The 26,333-nt window shown below is 34.8% G+C and overlaps 1 protein-coding gene across 7 annotated transcripts in view; it reads right to left on the reverse strand.

Moving 5' to 3' along the window:
* The window catches only part of LOC138707446 (hippocampus abundant transcript 1 protein), a 141,436-nt gene that overhangs the window by 53,849 nt on the left and 61,254 nt on the right, over window positions 1-26,333 (reverse strand). For all 7 annotated transcript variants that reach the window (XM_069836902.1, XM_069836904.1, XM_069836906.1 and 4 more), the window contains exons 2-7: window positions 22,835-22,930; window positions 13,372-13,434; window positions 7,917-8,044; window positions 4,348-4,462; window positions 3,855-4,073; window positions 1,563-1,676 (exon numbers count right to left, since the gene is read on the reverse strand). In XM_069836902.1, the coding sequence (XP_069693003.1) occupies window positions 1,563-1,676; window positions 3,855-4,073; window positions 4,348-4,462; window positions 7,917-8,044; window positions 13,372-13,434; window positions 22,835-22,930 (735 nt within the window). The remainder of the gene's footprint in view (window positions 1-1,562; window positions 1,677-3,854; window positions 4,074-4,347; window positions 4,463-7,916; window positions 8,045-13,371; window positions 13,435-22,834; window positions 22,931-26,333) is intronic.

Genomic DNA, 26,333 nt, shown 5'->3' on the forward strand with positions numbered 1-26,333 from the left:
AAGAATTTAATGCTGCATCACCAATATGGGGTTATGGGTGAATATTCTGAAATGGGTAAATTTACGTCCCGGCTGATTTAAGGAGTTTCTTGAAAATGTTAACTGATTACTTTTGCGTTTAATTAACTAACTCTCACATATTTTAGTTGGAAACAAAGCATAAAAGGATTAATTTTAAAATGTATAATTAAAAAATAACGTCCAAACGTCAAAATGTAACTACGGTCCCTATGTCCCCAATTACATTTTACTCTGTTTTACTAAGTTTTTCTCGGAATCTTTCGATTTGATTTTATTTCCTCGGCCAACATTATATAAATAAATAGTTAAAATAATTATGAAAGACAAGAATTTTTGTTTGTTTAATTCTGAAAGGGCACAACTTTAACGTAAAGTTTGTCCCCAAAAATTTCGTAACGCCGGTCCCTCGAAATAAAAGAGCTACAAAAAAAAAGACAATTTTGCTTCAGGTGGTAAATTTTAACAGTTGGTAGTGATGAGAGGTCAACATGGCGCCAGTTAAAAAACTTTTCGTCCATTGTCGTAATTTATTTTATTGAAAAAATACAAAAATCATCACTGATGACTGAATGTTATGTTTTCTATTGGTAACACCGGTCCCAGGTGGCATTAAATATAATTTGTATATATTAAACTTTCGTAGTATATGCAAAACATTACAATGTTTGTCGACTAAAAAAATCTAACCTCCATGATATTTTTAACGATTTATTTTGTCAGAACTAATGCGGAAATTATACTAATTTGTAACAACAGTCCCTGTAAGGTCGTCCCTGTAGGTCGGTCCCTTTATTGTGGGACAAAGGTTTCATTTAACATACAATTATTAAATACTGGTGGATAAAGTAACTTCGAATATTATTTCATGTGGTTGTTTATAGGAAAGAAAAAAAGTCTGATGATGAAAGTAGGAAATATGAAAGGCAGAAGATACGTTGGCAGAGGGCAAATATGACTGAAGAGGAGTTGCAGAAAAAAAGGGACTATGGCAAAGAATATATAAAAAAAGAAAGAAAATAGCAATTATGACTGATCATGAAAAAAAGAAATGTTCGAAGACAAGTGAAATCTGAAGTACAGAAATTTAGAAGATACCTTAAACAATGGGCTATAAGGGAAAGATAACAGCAATCCCTCGGTTTTTTTTTTTAATTAGAAACTCACATAAAAATTCTTTTAAGCTCAACTGATACCAGAATCTTCAATAATAGGAGCAAATGTAACCAATGTGAGAAAAAAGTACACAATTTAATACAATATATTTTTTCCAGTTTTGTTATTCATATTTGCCCATTTCAGAATATTCACCCTTATAACTACAGTACAGGGTTCTTTTACATGCCATAAATCTATGAGATGGGCCTCCCAACTTTAGTTTCCACTTGGACAAAAACCATGCTCAACATTTTATCACCCTTTAAAATCCATAACTCTTGGCTGAGTTTGAATCTGAAAACCTCAGGTGGTAAAGTTAATAAATACATACTCAGAAAAAGAATGTACGACCACACAGTGAATCACAAGCCAGGCTCTGTACTCACCAGCTTGAGGTAGACAAAGATACAAGAGTACTGGCCCGCCTCAGGTAGGTATGACAGGAACACTGTCACACACAACATTAGTATTGTGTGGTCCTTTCCGACTTTTCGCAGAGCCTGTAACATCATACAGAAACAACAACAAAATTATTATTCAAAATAATTCAAAAGGACATTTTATAATATGGGGTACCGGCACTTGCTTACTGTGACCATCACCCATCATGGAGCACACAGCATGTCGAGTAATGCTAACTGACAAGAATGCCTAAAGGTACGGTCACACGTCGCTACTTTTGCTGCGCAACTTTTGTACTGCAGCTGCAAAAGTTGCGTTTCGTGTTCACACGTAAGCCAAAAGTAGCGCGCTGCATGCTTCTTTTTGTGCTGCGCAACCCGAGTGCAGCAAAAGTTGCAACTGGAGGTTGCGAGTCTGTTCACACACAAGGCGCTACTTTTGCAGCCGCAGCCATGCTGCAGGTTTCCATCTCCGTGTTGACTTCTCAATATACATTTTGTGGCTATGTTCGCATTATTAATAAACTCATGCGAAAGCTTACTTATCTATTATTTGCTTTTCTGTCCTAACTAGTATTCAGAAATTGGCATTATTTTTACTATAGGGGAAAGTCGGGTAGTATCGGACATCGGGTAATATCGGACAGTGAGTTTCTTTCATCTACCACACGATGATAGTACCTGATAGACATGGTTACGTTTCTGTGATGTCGCATACAGAAACGTAACCATGTCATTCAGGTACTACCATATGGTGGTAGATGAAAGAAACGCACTGTCCGATACTACCCGACTCTCCCCTAAAGCTTTTAAAAACGCCTATATACTTAAATGATAACCAACAGCATATTCACGTAATCAATGTTGGCAACCCTCCTGTTTGAAACTACGCTACAGAAAATTAAAAAAGTGAATTATATCGTCAGCAAATATGCTCAGACTGTGTTGTGCATTTAATAACTGTTACAAATAATTTATTTTCATCACATTTAGCATTAAACTACATCCAAACAATAAAAGTATCATTGGCACATTTGGGTGGCAACACTGGTCGCAACCACAGCAAAAGTTTCAACAAAACCGATATCAAAAATGCTGCGGCTGCAACCCTGAGAACCCTGTTCACACGTCGCTACTTTTAAGCTGCGAGCAGCATGGAAAAGTAGCGGGCAGCAAGTTCGGCAGCTGCTACTTTTCGGGTTGCACCATTCTTCACACGTCGCAGTACGAGAGTTGCACAGTTTTTTGTACTGCATCGCTGCAAAAGTAGCGACGTGTGACCATACCTTAACATAGGTTTTTAGACTATGCTTCTAGTTCAGAGAAAGAAAGAGTTACAGTATGGCTCTTTCTCTGTGTTATTTTTTTTTTCAAGTCAACCTCATCTTTAAATTTCACTGACATTGTCAACTATGGTAAGAAACTAACTAACTAAGAAAATCCTGCTCAAACATGCTTAAACAGCAAATGGAAATATGAAAATAAAATCAGTGGAAGAATTATTGATTTTACCTTGCAATAGACTATGTTGAGTTCATAACCAAGTTTTTCTGTAAGTTACTGGAACTGTAAAAACTGCACGTGTGTTAAAACAGAAAAAAATAAAAATACAGTATAATTTCATTTGTGGAAAATACATCCTCACCAAACTCATTTATTAACTGTCGAAAAAAAATTTTCTCTGCTTTGTTTTTCATTCGGCATTTTTACGTCTTCTCTTGTGTGATAGAATATGCTGACTGTGGGCACTGTGGCTGTAGTATTTGTTCTGTTGCGTTGAATGTAACACAAGTGATTAGGAGTCAAGGCAGATGCAAAGGAAAAAAGTCCGTTCATAAGCAGAAAAGGGCAAAAATGCAACAGAAAGTAGAACATTTCGTAAGGAATGACTAATAGACAATAAAAGACCGAAAAAAAAAAAAAAGAAGAATTAAAAGTAGGCTATATTAGTTCGTGTTGAAGTGAAACGAGTTTGTACTGCGTTCTGTGTTGTCTGTGATGTCTCAAAAACAGACGATATTTCATCAATTTCCGAGCCCTAGTTATAAATGAAATAGACACTGGTGATTCTAATTATCGGTCAGAAGATATGCAGGAGACAGCAAGTGAGTACATTGTGAGTCCAAGTATCATGTTTACATGGGGGCTTCTGCTGACTGCCTCTGCCATTTAGTGAGAGAGGGAATTAGAATAAAAGGTAGGCCAGGGTCAGTAACTGTAGTAGAAAGCATTAAAAAAATCGTACTTCTCACTAGTCATTACTGAGACCTCACTTACCGCAAATGGGTCAGCCTGCTCCCATGAAATGGGGGCTCCCCAAGATGATGGGCGGACCTTCTCTGGTAAGCTCTCAGGCACAGCCACAAGTATGAAGAAAACATCCAATATAGCTATGGCAGTGGCAAGAGCAACAACAAGATTTTCACTATATGCATCCATCATATACGCTCCTAGTGCTGGACTTATCACCATGCTTGCTGCAAATGTTGCAGACACCTGCAAGACAAAAAGTATGATCACATTGTGCATAGAATCCGACTGCAAGCAAAAAGAAAACAACACAAAATATTGACACTGTGTATTAAATAATTTAAATACAAAACATTTAATTAGTAGATACATTATGTCTAACTAACCGAGAATATTCCTTAATCTCATTATTATACACATTTCTATTCCCTCAAGTGTCATCTACTAGAGAATTTGTCTTAGTCACATACGTCATGTGTTTATGTCACTTCTTATTGCAGAATTATTCATGATTACTTACCAGACCATAAGCTAGGGAACGCTCCTGTTCTTCAGTCACATCTGCTACATATGCAAATACAACAGAAAAGGTGACGGCAAAGACACCTGAGATGCTAATCATGGCAAAGAACCACCTGCAAGAGAACAGCACACATCATGCCAGTTACGTCCCGATTCTATCACTCTCCAACATTTGAAAAGTGCTGAATAATGTAGCTAAACATTAGTTATACGCAATTCTTAATTATAAGTTAAAGATCCTGCATCAATAGTCTGAGGTAGAACTTGCGGAATGTCAAACAATCTCTGGCAAGTTTTCTCGCAATGTGGCTCTTTCATATATGACTAGTTAAGTATTCTCTTCATTATTTACAACTTAGAATTTTTTCTGTCTAAAAATCTATCACATTTGCCTGAGTTTAAATCCCATGCCTTGGGTTCGAGACCACAGAGGATGACTATATCAATAATCATTAAGTCACAGATAAGAGAATTTAACAGTACCAGTAGTCAAAGCTCTCTTGCCTGCAGCAAGGTAATTCCGAACTAATAATGTAGATATCTTCACACATTGTTAAACTTCTATGGAAGAATGCTCAGAAAAATGAAATGAAGAAAAATACTTCTGAGATAATGAATAAGATTATACCTTTGACATATGTATATAATTTAATTTAATTTGTGTAAAAGTAACAGGCTGGGAACGAAATTACCTATAAAAATAAATGCATTGGTACAAGCAGTTGTTTTGATATTATTAATATGGTGAGAGAAAAATATTAACTTTTTTATCTGCCCCCATGAGAATGTTTGTTTGTCAAATGAAAGGTAAAAATATATTTATATATTAATATGGGGATTAATATGCAATAAAAATATGAATGCATTTATTCAGCGGTATTAAGTAGTTACGGCCTTCTCTTCCACTCAACCAGGTCTACAATAAATACAAGTACAAAAGTTATAGTATAATAATAATAATAATAATAATAATAATAATAATAATAATAATGCTGCCAGATAAAATCAAATAAATTAGGTGTTGCTGCCTTCTCTTCCGACACTAATAATAATAATAATAATAATAATAATAATAATAATAATAGTAATAATAATAATAACAATAATAATAATTAGTAATTTTTTTCTCACTGTCCAAATAAAAGATTTCGATTCCAAATTTTTTCTATGCTTTCCTCAGACAGTTATCTATGAATTCTAAAAATTACAGTGCAATTGATTCTCTCTCATAGGAGCTACGACACGTTAATGTTTAATGGTGCTGCTAGAGTCTAGCAGAACAAGCCGTTCATGTACAGGTTCCGTCACGTCACAACATTCTCCTCGAGAATCTCAGATGGCCCGTGACGTTGCCTGTATATGTGAACGCTACCATACAAAACGCGTTTTGCAATATTCTGACATAACGTTGACGTTCCGTATAATGTGACTCGACCTTAATAGTTTCACATTTTTTACTGCAGATTGCAGCAGTTACCAAACTAGCATGAATATTACGTTTCTGTTTATAATCATACTTCTGGATACTGTAAAAGGCAATAAATCAGTCAGCTGTGAAATTTAATGTCACAGCTTAATGTATTTTTACACGTTCAATTTATGGAGAGATTTTAAACTAAAATTTTCACACGGCTAATTAAATGACAAAAAGTTTCATCCAACAACACACTTTTTGCATTTAGCATTGCTGCCCAACACTCAGTGTTAGGAGTCTTTACTCTGTGTAGAGGGCAAAAACAAAGAAGAAACTCTCAACGATCAGTGGACTTAGCAGTTTGTACCGACCCCATTGAATAGGATAACCTTCTCAACCCCTTTCATTGTTCATCTGAAGACGAAGGTAGCCCAACCTTCGAAACGTTGTGAATCTCATCTATTACCAGCAGTGGTAGAAGTCCTAACTACCAGGGGCGACTTCTCAGGGCATGCTATGCTTGCTGCGCAAGCCCAATATTTTCGTAGAATGTGTATTTCTCAAAATGGGATTACGTACATTAAAATTTATTTTGATTTTTGGAATATGATATAGGCGTAATACCATCCGCAGGTTGCATACCGCAAGCATCGCAACGCTTGCTCGTTTCTCGGAGCTACAGGAAAGACGTAGAAACAGCGAGAATATAGGTTCGTTCCAACAAGCAGTTCATGGATCAGTTCATGTACGGTTCCTGTACCATCTTATGCGCATGCGCTAGTTGAGCATCTGCTATGGGATTGAAACTGGACTGGACGCTGTTGGAACGCTTTCGCGGATCGTTATGTACTAAATCCAGAGATGCTATAACCGTGATCATCTTTGCTAAGAACGGGATGCTTATTATTATCGTTTTGCAGTTAATTCTAATTGCAGAAAATAGAATTTCGATCATTTTCTATAAAAAGATGACAAAAAATATGGAAGGCAAGAATTCCGCTAATTCAATGTCGTGTACTGGGGGACTCTCATCTAAAAAAAAAGTTATTTTTTTTAATTATTAATGTATGTACGTTATTTATTATACTTTTAATCAAATCTGCATGTTGAAATTGTAATTAACTATTTCAATACCCAAATAATTTCCATTCCCTTTCTTTTTGGCGAAAATTTAAATTAAATCTCTAGTTTTATTATTCGTCTGAACTGTCACTTTTCATCTTTAACCTCATTGATGTGAACAGTCGATCATGTCTTTCTTCAGTATCCAGAAGACGTTGGTGAGCTTATGCGCATGCGCGTCTCTCGTACTCTTCCGTACATGCCTCAATCCACGGACTATTTCTGACCGTTCCGAACCCGTGTCAAAAGCTTGTTGGAACGCCCGACTGCAGTACATGTTTCCGGTTCAGGACTGGTTCGGATTGTGTTGGAACGCTTTTTCTGTAATGCGCATGCTCACGATGGTTACGGACGGTTCCTGACTGCTGTTGGAACGAACCTTATGATGCGCGCGCAAGTGCCTTCCTCCTTGGTCCGTCCTAGGCGCACATGCTTCTGTTATGTGTTGTTTGAAGCTCTGGTCCGTGAGCTACACCAAAGACTATTTAACGTTACACAGAGCAGTATTGAAAGCGGGAATGTGCTGTGATTTGCGAGTGCAATGTAATTGTATGAGCGGAATGCATGTGTTAGCTGCTGCATGTATTATTAATTCTTAAACATTAATTTGAAGTATTGCAATGAGTTCGGAATTGTGTGTTATTGAAACCTTATTATTAAATCCATTTTCCTGAAGGACTATTCAAGAGAAGACAGACATTATAGAGAATATGTGCGCTCGTTCAGTGCAGCTCAATACAACAATATGTACTGGTTGGCAGGGTCGAAAAAACTAAATAAACTGTTTTGTTGGCCATGTTTGTTATATCATATCGAAGTTCTACATCTATAAGCGAATATGATCCATGGACTTATAATGATTTCATAATTATAAAATAAATTATTTGTGGGTCTGATTATTTTTATTAATTATGAATTATTATATCCTCCCATCTTCCCCTATGAATAAAAAGAGCAAGCCTAACTTTCTTCACTAGCATTCGCCCCTGCTAACTACTCCTAATAAGGTGCACTTCATTCTTATTACTCACCACGTGTTGATAGTCATAAGAGGGATGGGCGCACAAGTGAAAAAAACTGTAATGAGGAGGAAGAACTTGCGTCCCCATACATCCGACAGTGCTCCGATTAGCGGTGCACTCAGGAATGACAGCAAACCCTGTTAACAGAAGCATTACAATATTACTAACACGTACAATTAACATACACATCATGATGTTATTAACAGCAAGCCTAATTAACATAAACACCACAATGTTACTAACAGCAAGACCCATTAGCTTGAACATCAAAATGTTATAAATAAATCCTATTAACAAAGATAATATTACCAATGCAAATATCATAACTGAATTACATAAACTATGCGTATGAAAGTATTATGTAATTCGTCACGTAATCGCTCTCCTCTTGTTGCCAGGCCTTGTGAATCTTTGAAATTATAAATGCGTCATGTATAACTTATTTTTATCTATATTTGTACTTGGTTATTTAACGACGCTGTATCAACTATGGGGTTATTTAGCGTCGATGAAATTGGTGATAGCGAAATGATATTTGGTGGAATGAGGCCGAGGATTCGCCATAAATTACCTGACATTTGCCTTAAGGTCGGGGGAAACCTCGAAAAAAACCCAACCAGGTAGTCAGCCCAAGCGGGAATCGAACCCCTGCCCGAGCACAACTCCAGATCGGCAGGCAAGCGCCTTAGCCGACTGAGCTACACTGGTGTATATTTTTATCTATTACCAGAGTAACTCTAACACTGGAAAAACAATCGTTAAGAAACTGGTATGTTTCGTTAATTATTAATTAAGGGGCTCAAATATTATGACACAGCCTTTAGGAAACAAGATGCTACAAACAAATTTAGAAAAAAATATGCAAGATTAATCATTCAACTGATTAAAATATCTGTATGCACTGAATTAACAAAGAGAAATTTAAATAACAACTGCTATCACTTATACACACTTTCTTCATCCAAGAAGTTCTTGTGAAAAATAAAACTGATAAAAGATTCTTTATATCGAAAAGTTGAAAGGTTACATTTTAATGTGTTACGATCTCAGTGACTTATGTAATTACTCAGATAAACATGTGATTCATAACTTTCAGAGAAGGGAAGCTTTCAAAGTATATACATATTAAGTCCAGATTCAGTGTGCAATTTGATAAAAAAAATGCAGAGCGGGAATGCTTTCTCGTTGACATACTAATTAAATTTTTTTTTGGAAGTATTTATATCAATAACATATTCGGTTTTAAAGTTTATTATAAAATTATCATCCATCATCATCATCATCGTCATCATCGTCAAAGGTCCATTTTAATTTCTGTGGCAACTGACATGTTATATTTTGAATTTCTGGTACCGGTACTATGATAACGCTTTCTATCCTATCTTATGACTTAATAGGTACTAGATAATTCTCAAATCAATTATAAAATCGTATTATGAAAACAATAAATATATGTATAGTATTTCTGGCATAGTCCTAAAAAAAATCTAAAATGTTTCAATATAATCCATATTTACAAACGATATTCAGACTAAGCTCACTATAGCAAATTCATTCTAGAGGAAATGAAAATAAAAGTAAGTTTCCGGAAATACAATTTCATAAGAAGTTGGGAAAAGATCCAGAAAGGGCAAAATCTCCCAGTTTCTACTCTTTCGATTGGAATAAGGTGACCGGATGATGTCACCTAGTTTCCTCCCGGCCACTGTGGAAGTGTTTATGCATTCGGTCGGGTATAAGTTCGAATTTTAGGTTGATTATTATCTGACTGGGTTCTTTTCCGAGATTTTTTCAATTGTAAGGCGAATATCAGGTAATCTCATGACGTATCCTCTGACTCATCTCACCAAATACCATCTCGCTACCACGAATTCCACCCATACTAAGTAACTAACCCTTCAGTTTATACAGTGCCATTAAATTACAAAAAAAGTTTCCCTCCTAACGATTTAAAGTTGAAAACTGAGACCTATATTCGATCAATTATATTCCACCTGGTAGAGACTATCTAAATATTTTATTACAGTAGTTTCCAATTGCACTTACGTAAGTTTGTCTTAGATAATAGTTTCTGATGGGCTCTCACGATCTTTAATAAGCAGCTATGTAAAAATTCTTTATTCCTTTCCATAAAATAGACCTACATCAAGCAGCCAAAGTACACATAATATAGAAAACTAAATAAGATTTCGTAAATAAAGATCATACTTCAGAGGAAAATAAATGTTCTAATATTATCTTCTTTGAAGGAAAGCCTTGTAAACTACTAAATAAAGGAGGTAATATTGAAGTGATTGATATAATTATGAATCTGTATTATTTTTTAACTTTATAGAAGTGTGTTACGAAATCTGCGATAGTCATAATGATCATTTAGTATTTAGCATTTATTTATTTAACCTAGTACATTAAGGCCGTCAGGCCTTCTCTGCCCCTCTACCAGAGGCACAACATACGAAGTGAACAGAAAGAACATTTGTGTTGCGGAACAGAATATTTCGAAAATTTAAACGAAATAAACTTTTCAACACCCTTGGTAGGGATGTTGTTTGTTTATACGAGTATAAGTTACGTTTTTTTTTTGTCTGTGTCTGCACAATTGTGCACATCACATATTAGAGCCTGAACTACTGAAAACATTGCTTTAATATACAATACTCCTTCTCTATACAACACATTTTATATTTACCACGAGGTCTTTAATACGGAAAATTTTATTTTGAGACAGAGTGTACCAATACACAACTGCAACAATGCTGAGTTTACTCTTAATAAAAAAAAAAACAAGTGTTTAGAGTCGTCAGAATATTATATTGGTTAGTTTCAGTTTATACGTGGAATAATGTGGGTAGTAATGCAACTATTTCATCATGGGCAGATTTCTGATTCGAAAAAGACCAGCTGAAATTATGATTTCCTTGAGGATTAAAAGAACATGTTGTGCTTCGTAAATAGAGTGATGAATACTTTCAATATGGTTTTACCTGTATGGAGATGAACATAAACAGAATACCGAGTGTCTTATATGTGAAATGTTTTGTCAATTCAGCCGATGATGCCGAAAAACTTAAAAGACATTTAGAAAGTCATCATTTTCATGTATCTTCGAGGTACTCTGAAGTTCGTGGAACAGGAAGTATGAAAAATGTTGCGAGACAACTGCAGATGTACTTCTCAAAAGGATGGTGAATTATCAGAAGGTAGGTGAACAGCTGTATTCTTATAATATTAAAAGCTTTCTGAATTTAAGGAGACGAACACAAAAAATCGTGTGAACATAGCTCCACAGTATAAGAAATCCAAAAGAACTCGAATGGCTAGGCAAAATTTATGAATGGGTGAGGCTTACTTTGAGTCAAACGGAGTGTTGAAACTAAGCGACAAATAGTCCAAATGCTGTCATCCAAAAGGCTGCATGATTTCAAACTTACTGCCTGGTGTGCTTTCACGTCGTGTTTTATCATATTACCATATTTTGAAGAAATTAAAGATGAGAAAAGAGTTATAGTGAAGATTAATGGGCAGTGTTACATTAGAATGTTGAAGATTATGTGATACTGGAATTACAGAATTATGACATTAGAAACCTTATCTTTATGCGAGATGGTGCCCCAACTCTCATTCTTCAATCAACCAGTAAAATAACTACTGAGAAAGACTGAAAATTGCATCATAAGTATGATTTTTCTTATCATCTGTTCTGTACGATTTGAAAATATAAATCCTGCCAGTTTCAAACTGTAAGGTCAACTAAAAGAAAAGTTTCTATTCATTACCCAATTACTCAGAAAATACAGAACATTTTGCGGTATTTTGTTCTGACTGCTGCATAGAGCCCGAAAAAGTGGTTATTAATGAATAAATAACAAATGGTGTTCTACCGAGAGGTCCTATGCAGACAGGTCCCACTCCAACCTTTACTGTCTTCCACCGACGAGTTTAGTGCTGGGACCTGAGATATTCTTGCAATCGGTGCGGGGGGGGGGGTTTGCAGGTAGATTCTTTTGTTGCTACAGTCAAGCCGAGCCGAGTGGAGTGGGAAGTATTAATCGTCCAAAAATATGCAGTCTTCAGTTTGTAGTAGTGTGTGACTGTGTGAACGTATTAGGTACTCTATATACGAGTGTAATGTTTTCAGTATGATTGTACTTCCTCCAGACTGCCGCTGTCACTGTTCCCTCCGCTACCGCGCTAGGCCAGTCGGAACCGCATTCCTCTCAGCACTAAACTCCTCAGAGGATGACAGTACCTAACAAAATGTGTTGGCAGGTGGGGGCGTGACCATACCCCCGTGTACAGACAAGTCTGTATATGCTTCCCTATGCAGATAGATCCCTTTAACCAATGTTGCCACTAAGCACAAATTAAATTATTCTACCATTATCAAAATTTTACCCTAAATTATCCTAGATTTAAAAAGTATGAATATTAAAAAAGGAATAACTTCAAATTATTTTCGTACCTATTTGTATGATGTAAAATTACAAAATGCTGACAATGAATGGAGGCAACATAGCCTTATTGAATATGAATCTTTATGTTTAAATCCTGATCTAAGTTTTCTAGATTATCGGGAAAAGGTTTTCTCTCTGAAAAATGCTACATACCAACAGGTGTTCCTAATCTGAAGACATCTTTCTATTATGTGTTCGTCATCGTCAAATGTATCAGTAGAGAGAGATTTTTAGCCAGCTAAAGCTAATAAATACTGTTTTTTTTTTTCACTTTATTTCTAAAAGTCTTACAGATTGTATTTAAACGGACAATTCTGAGAATAAAAATCAGAGAGAGTATTCTCCATAAATAGTATTGTAGGCATTGTACTGAAATATTTTTAATAATAATGATTAAAAATTAAGACTGCTGAAATAAGTAAATAGTTTCCACAGAAATTAGCTAGAAACAGACATGACAAACGCAATATCGAGCTAATGGAAAATATGTCAACGGCATTTGAAGTTAATAGCCTGCAGTATGTCCCTGAAAACTTCCATCTGTACTTCTTTCCGCTGAAATCTGCAGTAATTTGCAAAGAGCACAGGGAGGGATTCCATCTATTTTAGTTATATTACAAAGGGAAGGGGGTGATGTCCGCTAAAATGGCGTCTATATATCCAATGATATTTTCTGAACTCCGAAAGCTCTATCATGTCAGGATTATTTTACCTGACGTAAGTCTACAACATGGGACCTATAGCTTTACTTTTCTCTTGGAGGAAGCTAGTGTATGAATTTTATCGCCCTTTAAAATCCATCGCTCTGAGCCAGGTTTGAACCCCCCTTCCTAATAAATGAATACATAATAAATCAAGACAAGCAAATTTCAAAGCTCTATGTACACTAACTTGTTTCATTTCGAGTTAACTTCATAAAAAAAATTCTAAAAATTTGAAAATATAACTTCCTTTGCTTAACATATTACTAAGTAATGGTAAAGTCTGAAAAACTATATGAACTAACTCACCTTTATGCCCATTATGAGCCCATTCATTAGGAATGTGTGGTCAGGGAATGTTTCATTAAGCACCTGTAAAAAAAGAGAACAATTACTACAGACAATTCATTTTTGATATATTATAAGAAGATTGAATAGGTATTATAGAAGTACAGCTTTTCCCGAAATTAAAATGATGCGAAACTTAAGGAAAAATACATCTTATTGATGAGAACAATTTACAAGGTGAACCGTAAAAAATGTAATTAATTTCAGGGCGTTATTCTTTAGATATTGCAAACAAAATAATTGAATACAATAAATTTGGCTCCTTTTGCTTCATTTTCGAGACAAAAATTGTTATATATGAAACATTTCATAGCGTGTTTTTGAGAAAGCCATTAATTTAATTCCCAATATGTTCAGGTAATTTAAGAGAGCAGGGTATTATGATAACAAATGATTGAAAGAATTCTAGTTTTTTTCTTTCCATGTGCAGAAATTTTATTCGAAAAAAATGTAGCATTGTAAAATTCCTTTGCAGAACGGAAAGTTATACATTTGTTCGGATCAAATTTCTGTACATTTAAAAGACACATTAAAATTCTTTCAGTTATTTATTATCGTAATACTCTGCTCTCTTAAACTGACTGAGTATATTAGGAATTAAATCAATGGCTTCTCCAAAACACACTACGAAATATTTCATAGAAAACAATTTTTATTTCCAAAAGGAAGCGAAAACAAAAAAAAAAAATAAATAAATAAAATAAATAAATAAATAAATAAATAAATAAATAAATACACATTTTTGTCTGAAATATCTCAAAGAATAACCCCCTGAAATTAATGACATTACTTACGGTTCACTCCGTATATTCAATATTTCAAGCCAATCCTGTTTCATTATACCACAATGTTGCATGTGTGGCTGAATGAATATATAGCAGGAATGACTTTTGATCTGTACACAGGCATTTCAAATGTTTAGGTGTGTGCTAAGTGCATTCAAATTTATACATCTTACGTAAAGATTAATTTTTGGTACTACAGAATTTACATTATAGGCCTCTATCTTAGACAAAATAAAAAAATTATCGGCTACCATATGCAAATTCCCCTTGGGAAGACTTTGGTCGATTTCGTGAAAGCTTAGGTTTACACGTGAACAAATTTCTTATGCAAGACTCCGCTCTGTTTCTCCTTTGTTTTGTTTGTTGATTTTTCTGTCCGTTTAGAGATCAAGTGTCATGAATAATCTGTAAAAGAGATATATTCAAGGGGAAAATAGTTGCAAAATAGACATCCTGTCCCTAGTTGTGTGAAAAAGGCGCTGTCTGAGGATGGATTGACAAATTCATAACACAGGAGATTGGTCACTTTTTGTAATTGATTAACTAGCGGACTTACTCGTGTTAATTATGTAAGTCTGTGGAGCTTACAGCTGTTTCGGTGCTTCATCACACCATGCTCAGAGCCTACTAGATCTCGGCGTCTTCTCGAACTTCTCTGCCTGTTATGTGGGTGCGTTTGATTGTTGAAAGGTGTTGAATAGTGGAGTCAAATAGTGTGTGTACTGAAATTGATCTGTGTGTTGAGAATTTGATCGGGGTGTGCTTTAGCGTGTTTGTATATTTCGTATTGTTCTAGTGTGTTGAGTTTTTGGTTCTTGGGTTGTATGTGTAGGATTTCCATGTCCGCATTTATGTTATTGTATGTATGGTTAGCATTGGTTATGTGATCGGTGTATGTAGATGTATTGTGTCCTCTGGTTATTGCTTTAATGTGTTTTTTGTAGCGTGTTTGGAATGATCTGCCTGTCTGTCCAATGTAGAACTTGTCGCAACTATTACATGTGAGTTTGTATACACCTATGTGGTCGTATTTATTTGTTTGTGTTTTTTGTGTGTTGAGATGTCTTTGTAGTGTGTTTTCTGTTCTGTATGCTATGTTGTATTTCTGCTTTCTGAATGAAGATGCGATCTTATGTGTGCTTTTGTTTTCATATGTTAGTGTGATGTATTTCTTGTGTTCTTGTGTTTGTGTTGTTTTTTTGCGTATTTTTGTGTTTCTTAAATTTTTGTTTTGTCTTTCTTATGATGTTGTCTATTATGTTTGCATTGTAACCGTTTTCTTGTGCAATTTCAATTTCAGCACACACACACTATTTGACTCCACTATTCAACACCTTTCAACAATCAAACGCACCCACATAACAGGCAGAGAAGTTCGAGATGACGCCGAGATCTAGTAGGCTCTGAGGATGGTGTGATGAAGCACCGAAACAGCTGTAAGCCGCACAGACTTACATAATTAACATGAGTAAGTCCGCTAGTTAATCAATTACTTATATTCAAGTGTTAAAAGTAGTGTACGCAAGATTCAAAAATGGATCACTTTTTGTGTTTAAAACTGTACATCGTTTACACACGCAGAAGCCAGTTACATGCAAAACCTTCTTTTACAGCTTTACAAGCCTTGGCACTGGAGATGCAATGTCGGCCATTTAGTGCTTATTTTTATGTAACAGTCCAAATATGTAAAAATTGTAGTGTATAAGTAGGAACTGTATGGTGAGTGGACAAGTACATCTCACTTGAACCATTGCAATATGTTCTGGAACTGGTTTACAATATATGCCAGTTATGTAGTAGGACAATAATTAGAAGAAGCATTGTATCAAGATGCTTTCTTTATTAATCTGCAGATTTCCAAATTGTGTTTCAGTATCGTTTTACATTAAATACTTCACTATAGCAGTTGTTGAATGGTTTCTCATTTTACTCTCCCTTCTCTACACACTAAAAGGCATAGCCTACACAAAATTGTGAAATATTGGGGCACCTGAATAAACATGGTAGTACCTATGTAAAGGCGTAAGATAAACTCGGTCGTAGGTATATTCACTTGTGTACACAATATTATGTAGGTGATGTAATTGCTTTATTAATGAATTATTTGTTTGATTAGCTGTTATAAAAATGTTCGAGTAATATTATTTCTGTGTTATTATTTATTGGATTAGTTTACTGAATTGAGTTAACAGTACAATAAAACAACTTTAACAAAACATTTCAATTAGACGCTACATCTTAAAACACCAGACAAGACTTTACGTCAGCAGATTGAAAAAAACATGCAATAAATCTCCCGTGACTGCACTGTGTGCAAATAGGTAGACGCAATATAAACATTTTCACAACTGATAACAGCAAGCAGCAAACAATGCTCAAAAAAATATTACACCTATTGCGTTAAGTGTCTTGGCAGGACATCGCTCATCTACAGAACTAGTTCAACACGGATTCTTGAAGTGAGAAGTGAAGTAATTGGCTACTGGTGATGAAACAAAGCTTATTTTTTGTATATAAAGCAGAGTAAAATATGTCGTGAGCCTGTGGTCATGTGCACTGTATCCAAAAGCGCATTCTATGTACAAAGAGTGTCTACCATATGGGCTATTCAATCTCAAATCGACCGAAATATAGAGAAAATTGACCTTGAAATTTTTAAATACAATGAAATTTTTTCTGTCCGTAGACAACTATGATACAATGATTTGTGCAAAGTTTGAGGCATCAGAAATTCATAGTGTTTAAATTAAAAATATTTTAATTTATCGTATTTTCATAAAATTAGTAATTTTAAACTGTTGTGGCTCCGAAACCCTTTCACCCAATGATCAAAATCATAGTTTATTTTGATGCTGAAAAGTTAAAGTTTGTATTGACATGTAAATAGTTTTTCTTACTTTTTATGGAAATGGAGAAATTTAGATTTTTCTTAATTAAGACACCTTTGTCCACGAAAAAATATTTTTAAAATATATGGTTTGATTCCGCATTTAAAGTACAAATAAACACGCATTTTTTACTGGTGCAACGTTAATAAGAGAGTATTGAAAAATCAAATAAAGAAAATAAATAGTACGCGCGTGAGCTAACCAGCTGACTGTGAGGCGGGAGCTAGCCTAGGTAAGCAAGGCCAGGAGACATAAACACGTGATGTTTCGTCTAGTAGCACATTGCTGGGCTAGCTTTATCACAGGTTTTCATAAACACAGGAGTAAAATGACGCCCAAAGCTCGCTTATTTTCATCTCTCGGCCAGTGCTTGCTGTGTTGCGCCTTTCAAGTCTAGGCGTGTGAATATAATTTATTTAATACCCCCGAAACTTATTGCCGTGACACTAAGCAAACAATGCCGAATCCCTCTTAATAATGCAAGGTTTTTTCTCAATATTTTTTTTTTTTACATTTTTACAAATGGGCAAAAAGCCTAAAAGTAAGTAAAATCAGATTATCTGTCTCTCTGTATAAAATAAAAATAAGTATTACTTCTTATCATAACCTACCAAATGTCAGCTTCAAAATGAGCTCTCGTTCAATGTTCCAGAGTTCTGAGCGCTGAAAGAGGCTTGTTTTTTTCTAAAATACGCTAAATTTGTCGCTCAACAATACGAAAACCGTTTGACTTTCGATAGTATATTTTTGCAAATGCACTCTCCTCAGCACCTTGTATAAATAGGGAAAAAATTAGAGTATAAAAAATGCGAGGTTTTTTACTGATCGATTTCATATTGAATAGCCCATATGCAGTTCAACAAACAATTAGACTAGGCATGTGGTTGTTTGAATAATACTAGCATAGATTTAAGTGTGACAATGGTAGTAGCTAAGTTTATCATGTTCAATATATGAACAGCATACAAATACAAACTTTGTAAAAAGAAAATTAGCTCCTGTCCAAATTGAGCTCACCCTCTTACGTTATTTAGCGTCTGAATGAGATGACGGTGATAATGCTGGTGAAATGAGTCCGGCGTCCAGCACCGAAAGTTACCCAACATTTGCTCAAATTCGTTTGAGTGAAAACCGCGGAAAACCTCAACCTGGTAACTTGCCCCGGCCGGGATTCGAACCCAGGCCACCTGGTTTCGTGACAAGACGCGCTAACCGTTACTCCACAGGTGTTAACCCGTCAGTAGAAGAGATTATTCTGAAGATAGGTGTGTATGAATTGCCACAAGGCAGTGGTGTTCGCAATGGTTGAAGTCCACAAAATTACTAGCTCCACGTATAACCAATTTACTATGACTTAATCTAGCACAAATACCAAGCCATTGGTGCTATAGCTTCCTTGTATGTTAGAGATACAACTTCAAACATAGTGAGTCAATGTTCATATTAAATTTGTGACGAACAAACACTGCTAACACAGATTTTTTAATTCCCAATAATCTAAGAACTACATATATATATATATATATATATATATATATATATACTTCAATTTTTATTGTACCTGAGTTTTTGAATGTACTTCACTCCCACCCCTTCTACTAGTAAACTTCCAACCGTTCACAATACAGAGCCGAGGGCGCGTAAGCAGTACTGAGTGAGTACAGTACGTTCCAGAAATATGTTCGCGTTTTCCAGTGACGAAAGAGCTTTCAATATTGAATCATCTTTTCGCACAGGTACTGTCGTCCGTTTGCATACGTCGCATCCCGGTTTCCCCCACCTGCTTCTGTTCGCTCCTCTGTAAAGTCTAGTAGCTGGGCTGTCTTAGCTCTTTTCTGAAAACATTAACTTCTGTTAGGAATTGGACGTCTACGTAATATTACACAAGTATTTAAAATAACTTAAATAAAAGGGTCTCGTTAAGTAATTGTCACGTGATTCCCTCCCCCCTTTCTACGACCCTGCGACAAAACCACTTGAACGGACAGTAGATAGCATGTCTGATTAATTTTATCTTTTCGGATCGGGCAGAAGTGAAGATTGAATTTACAGTACGTAAGGTACTCTTTCATAGAGTAGGTATAGAATTATTTCAACATGAGTTACTCGTACGAAGGACGAAACTGGTAATTGGAATTAGGTACAATAGTCTATAGTGTAATAATATGCACAAAAGAATTGAAGCCTGTATCGAAATGAACGGCCACCATTTTCAAAAATGTGTTTAAATATCCATATTATGATTATTTTTCAATTTAACTTCGTTCTCTATATTGTACGCTAATGTGCTGTAGACAGTATAATATACACTGCATAATGAATACGTTCGCATGGATAGCTCAATTCGTGAGTAAAAACACTAAGTGTTAATACCGTACTGTATTTTGATTAAACAAAAATCGTAATGAAAATTATCACACTCAAAATTGCGATATTTCCTAGTTTGCGTAAATGGATGAACTACTTTTCTTCCTTCCCATACCTACTCCAGTCATGGAAGGGGTAGCAAACGGTGTTTCCTGTTTCAATCGTTAATAGAAAGGTATAGCCAGATTAATATTAAAAATGTTAGTAAAAATAAAATGATGTCCCTGTATATATATATATATATATATATATATATATATATATATATATATATATATATATATGTGCACGAATGATTAGTTTTTCAAGAAGAGTGCTTAAGGAGAGAGATGTTCTGTCTTGAACTCCGTGTTTGTGTAATAAATATCCTCATCGTGTATTCGTAACAATATTTCAATTTTATCATATTTGAATTCCTTTATGCTGATATATCATGTGCAACAACTTTAGAGTGTGCTGCAGGTCAGAAATGTTATTACGAAAGAGACTTGATGAAATACAAAAACACATTAAAGTGTTATGTTATCAGAAAGTATCCATGGGTAGTAAAATAGAATTGCACTCCAAGACAGTGTGATCATTATGGAGTCTATTTTCATGTTTTTATGATAGAATAACTGACAGTGGAGTATACATTTCTGTAGAGGTCATACTAAATACAATAACACACTTTATAGCTATTACAACACATTATGGAACTTAATCTCGTCACAAAATTAAGATAACACCATAAAAAGCAGCAAACACACGTGAAATAAAATTTCAATAAAGTCCCTCTAACATCCTTCACAGCAAATGATTACACTTTCGTCCAGCAAAGACTCAGTTCTGCGACTTAGTGATTCAGACAACAGCTTTTGTAGTCTGTTGAAAAATATTGTAACACTTGTGATGGACAAGGTACAAGGTATATAGGCAAATTTTTCTCGAAGGCTATTTTTCCCTCCAACAACCTAACCAAATCTGTGATTTCAAATAAAATTATATACAATTATGACGTCTGTTACTGTCAATGCAACATCATGAGTTGTCTGAAGTGATTAATGTCTCAGAACTCTACCACAACGTGTTCATAATGTGTGCATACGATTCATCTGCAATACTCGTAAATTTGACCATATAACATCTTCCCTCCAGTTACTTTCATGGGTGCGTCTGAAAGAACGAAGAACAATACATTCACTGTCTCTTCTGTTTAGAATCATGCATACTTCTAGTCCGAATTATCTGTTATTGCGCTTTCAATTTCTTACAACTCTTCAAAACCGACATCAAGCACTTCTTTCTCTCCCTTATCATAGAACGTCTTTATACTCATCTCCCTATACTGTAGAAACACCTCGCCTCTGGAATTCGTTACCTAATGACGTCAGGGACTGCCGGACTTTATCACAATTCAAAATTAAATTGGAAAATTTTGTCTTAGTTAATGTTTTTAGGTATTGCTAGAAGTATTGATTTGTGTTTTTTTCTCTTTTTCTTTTTTTAATCTACATTAAAATTGCAAGTTTCTTGTTTATGTTAGTTAATTAGTTAGGATACAATTAATAATGATACTTAATTACTCATTTAAAGTTTGTGTGACTGCAACCCGTGTATATTTTTGTGTGGCTTTACTTTGTTTATAGTGTTCTCTCTCTCTCTCTCTTTATTTTTTGTGTAGCTTTATTTTGTATATAGTGTATTTTTTCTGTTTATTTCTATTATTGTATTTATATTCCTGGTGTTGTGGAAGAGAAGGCCTGATGGCCTTAACTACACCAGAATAAATAAATAAATAAATGGAAAACAGCAACAATGAAATCGGAGAAATGAAGTGGGCATACATATATTTCGAAAAGAGAGAGAGAGAGAGAGAGAGAGAAAACTGTGTATAGAAATTTCTAATTGAAGATGAATTTCTTAAGCATGCAAAAGTTGTAAATATTTCACACAAAACTGTTTCATATTCATCTCTGAATATTTTATTGAAAGATTTCTAAATTTGGTTATGAATAGGACTATATCAGTGGTCGTCAGCACTCGCTGAAATGTGCAAAGGGTACGCGGTGCTGTCCCGTGTGCACCGTCGTGCAACAGGGAGAGATAGAGAGCATACGCGCTAGCAGCTACGGAGTGCAACCTAGTGCACTGCGTTTTCCGCGGGTAAGATAGACTAGCCCCGGCGTGCTCTGTGGTGACGACCCCTGGTCTATATTATAAATGGATCAAAGACGTACATAAATTTTGCCAAAATTGCAGACTTCAGAAATGAAAGTATGTTGCAGTACTAAATGTATTCTAGAGTCTTCAGTGTTGTGAGAAAAAATCAGACAATTCAGGCCTACATTAAACACATCAACACTGGAAGCGTTTATGATCCAGAAGATCAAGACGACATCACAAGAGAAGTATGCTTCAAGAAGATATTTGCAGAAAAGCAGCTGCTAAATGCAGAACATGCCACGAAGCATTTTTTCGCAGAAGTGAAAGTAACGTGTAATAATATACAGTAGAATATGTTTTTACATCTGATTTTGCCAGCTGGGGGAGGGGCATGAGTATTATGGGATTACTGATAACCCACTTGAAAGGTAGGCACCACCGACAATTGTTCTTCTCTTTTTGGAAGATATATATCATTGCCGTGATAATTTTGCTTTTTCGTAACAATTTTCCTTTCGGCCGTAATGCAGTAATAGTGGGGGGGGGGGAAATCCGTAATAAAGACGGAAAATTCGTAATAGTTGGTACCTTTGTATTTGTCAATATGCTATACAGATCAAACTATGTGTGTAGTTTGAGGGGAGGTTTCGACAAGCTCATAGTTTCCTTGTGAGCCATAAAATGACTCCAAACATAGAATTTAAGACATCATGAATACACAGTGATTACAATCAGTTTCGTGAATACATTATTTCTACTGCCTCTCGTATGAATCTATAATTAAGGGTGCCTTTTTAACATTAATCTTATTAAAAATATTAACTTTTTACGATCAAGAAAGTTTTAACTATAGTTTTATTTCTTCAATTCCGGACGCATTCTAGTCTGAAGGCTTACTCTGCTTATTGGTGGAATTCGTGACAGTGAAATGCTTTTGAACGAGATGAGTCCGAGATCCACTACTGGATTATTTGACATTCGCCTTACAGTGGAACAAAATCTCAGAAAGAAAACAAACAGGAAATCAACCCACGCGGGATTCGAACCCGCGCCCAAGTGCAGTCTCAGATCTCGGGTCCAATTCACTACTGTCTAAGCTACGTCAGTGGATAAAATGACTCCAGGACTCCAATTTTGATGGCATTATATTTTTTCTATTCAAGTAATGCGTAGGAAAATTTAACAACATCTACAGATAGGCCCTTGTTAAATATATTTACATGAAACATGGATACTCACCGATATGACCGGCATCGTAAGGAGACCCCAAGCAAAGAATTCGAGAAAGATGACCACCAGGGCATGGTGCACGCTTGGATCCCCTATTCCTGATGTCTGCAACAACAAGACAACCACTTTTAGTATCAACATTCAGGCCTATAAATGAACTTACTGAAAAAGTTAACATCAATATAGGCCTAACTTTATTTCATTCACCATTGCTTCTCAAAACTGAAATCCATTATTTTCAAACACAGTAGGCCTAAGCGATCTGCTTAATAGTTTTGATATACATGTATATTATTTCCACCCACATGGAGGATAAATTTATCACATTCCGTCTAAAACAATTTCAGATAATGAAGGAGAGACAGATATGGCGTTAAAAAAGGGCATCCATAGACACGTTTTCTCACTCACCCACTCACCAATTTTCTCCTTAGTAGTTTTAATACTGTCGTAACGAAAACAGTTTTGACTTCGTGTAAGATGCCGTTAACAGTAACAAAACAGATTTGAATTCTTGCTTTCTTTTTATTGTAGAAATTGTTTCTTTTAGTTAAGACAATCTTACATTCCATGAATATGAACTATGAATAAGCGGAGTTATTAATCGATTAATCTCAGTAACCAGAATGAATTAAGAAATAGAGGCAATAAGATACCGCATGTGTCCATAACATTTGATTAATTTAGCATAAGACAATGTCAATTTATAGTGTTCGTTTGCCACACTCAACTTCGAAATTTCGGATTAATGAAATATTATTCGTCTCGTCTTTTCCATAAACAATACGAAACGTGACAAGAGTAATTTGTTGCTTGGATCTCATCTATCAAGTGAAGTTGCTAAAAAACAGTTACAGTGGAGTTTTATCACTTTTCGAATGCCATTTCCTCTTATCGTAGAACATTCAGCAATAAGCATGTGGTAAAGGATGGGAATAGGAATGATGACGGGGTTTCTGTTGACCGCAGTTGCAACTGTTTTGCTCTCTTTTTTAGAAAACATAATTACAATAAATAGACAATTTTAACACTTCAAATGCTCTTAATTTTTCATAAAATAAAAGATTACTCTGAGTTACTGAACATTATTTACATAATAGCAGTACTTTTTCTTCTGAAGAACAAGTTGGTGGCACTCGTATAGAATATATTATAGCGTTCGGGAAGATGGTTACTGTCCAGTGCACAGGAATTTTGTCGTTTTTAACCTCCTTTTCGTCCAACTTTAAGACTTTCAAAGCCTAAGTAGAGCTAAAAGGAAAATTTTGTTAACATTTGGCGTGTTCCGCCAGAAAAAAAAGCACTGCTCAATGGTAATATTACTATATGAACTGCCAGATACGTAAATTCTACGCTCATAACAATGGAATTAATGAGAATAATAAGATGGAACTGAATTATTATTTATTTTTTATTGTAGGAATTGTTTCTTTTATAGTGAAGACAATCTTACATTCCACGAATATAGTTATAACTAAGGAGCGGATTCCTATGTTATTAAATATTCATTTTGCGTGTGATAAAACAGAATTAAGAAAGTTAAAAATTCCGAACATGAAGTTTCAAGTTTAAAACCCGAATTTTATTTCACATAAAAACATATTTTCACAAAAAAAAATATGTAAATACATATTTTCAGGAAATCTATTATAAACACATAAATCTTGGAGTTCTTTTACTTAAATAATTTTTTACAAGAACTTTTAATTATTTTAAAACGCCAATATGTATCCCACTGTGTTGTGTTTTATTATTAATCTATTTTTTGTGTACATTTTATTCAATTGTCGGTTTCTGGTTCAATTATGTAAATCCTACTTAATTGTAATCTAATACTAATATGTAGGCCTATACTAATGTGTTTATTTTTATTTTTACTCCGTATATTTTTTTTTATTGAATTATCGGCTTCTGTTTTTATGTGATTCGTATTTGATTCTAACAACATTAATATGTATTTCACTATATTTATTTTTATTTTATGAGGTAAATTTTATGTAACTACCTCTTTTGATCTCATTATGTACCTAAATTGTATCAGTATGTAATTACTTAATTCCGATCCAGTTTTATATTCAACTGTGTAAGCAAGTTTTAATCCTGGTTGAGTGTAAGAGAAGGCCTTACGGCCTTAACTCTGCCAGGTTGAATAAAGCCATTATTATTATTATTATTATTATTATTATTATTATTATTATTATTATTATTATTAAAACTAAATCAATTATATCACTCAGAAGTACGTTATCTTTTTTAAGAATTCTTGGTTGCTTCGTGTTTCTAAGCGCTGTGTGGTGTATCCGTGATCCATTTTCGTAATAGTATCGCCTCAAGGTCTGAGAACTGCTAGGCAGCATATCAGTGTTATTATTAGAGAATAAATTAACATGGACAAGAAGGAGAGATCTTACAACACATAATTAGGAATGTTTATTGTTGCTGAAGATGATTTCATTCCACCCTTTGTTTGTGAAACACAACAGATAAGAGCTCGGAATGAACATTAATTTAAACAAATCTCTCGCCTCTCACTCATGTCTATCAAGTAAGGCAATATATGTTCTTGTGATTCCCTGCTATCGGGCTTTGTCAATCGATATCCTTCAAGATGTACTGAAAGATGATTGTTTAAAAAACGATTTGGCTTTCCTATTAGCAAATTTAAGCTTTTTGTGTGACACCATAGAAAAACTCGAAACATCCAAAAACCTGTTGTCTGAAACAGGGAGGTGCGTGACGTGGAAATTAAACTAGACTCGCTACCAGCTTCAGAAGTACAATTACTAAGGGACAAATTCCAGAATGTGTTTGGGAAAAACAGTGGATATAAAAAAAATGTGTAAAGTTGCTCAAGTACTGGAGGATGTGCCTGTAGGTGAAATTGACGGTGTATGTGTTTGTGACATTCCTCTCTTTAAATATGCACGTCTGACGTCCTGTGATGTGGAAAGATCGTTTTCACAGTATAAGTCGTTGTTCGGATATAATCGGCATGCATTTGTGATGGAGAATTTGGAGATGACCTTTGTTGTTCACTGCAATTCCCGGCCAAATACTAGCACTCAAACGTGGTTGGTGAGTACCTAGCAACATTCTTTTTTCAAGCTAAGTAAGGTATTCTTGTCATATTTAAAAAAATATATATTTTTTTTTATTTTTAGCCAATATTTTCGTACTTTTTAGCACATAAAAATAAATATATTTAAATTTTTAGCACATAAAAATCCGCTCCCTAGTTATAACATCTATTAATATTTAAAAATAGTTCAGTAACTGGAATGAAATAAGAACTAAAGGCAATTAAGTACGTACTGTATGTGTTCATAACATTTCATTAATTCAACATAAAATTATGTCAATTTATAATCACACTCAACTTCCAAATTTCGGATTAATGGAATATTATTTGTCTCGTTGCTTAAATGAAAATATAAAACATGGCAGACTGATCTGTTGCCTGGGTTTCATCTATCATGCGAAGTTCATAAAACAGTTGTAACAGAGCTTT

The sequence above is a fragment of the Periplaneta americana genome, chromosome 10, assembly GCF_040183065.1.
Source record: "Periplaneta americana isolate PAMFEO1 chromosome 10, P.americana_PAMFEO1_priV1, whole genome shotgun sequence".
Lineage (NCBI taxonomy): Eukaryota > Metazoa > Arthropoda > Insecta > Blattodea > Blattidae > Periplaneta > Periplaneta americana.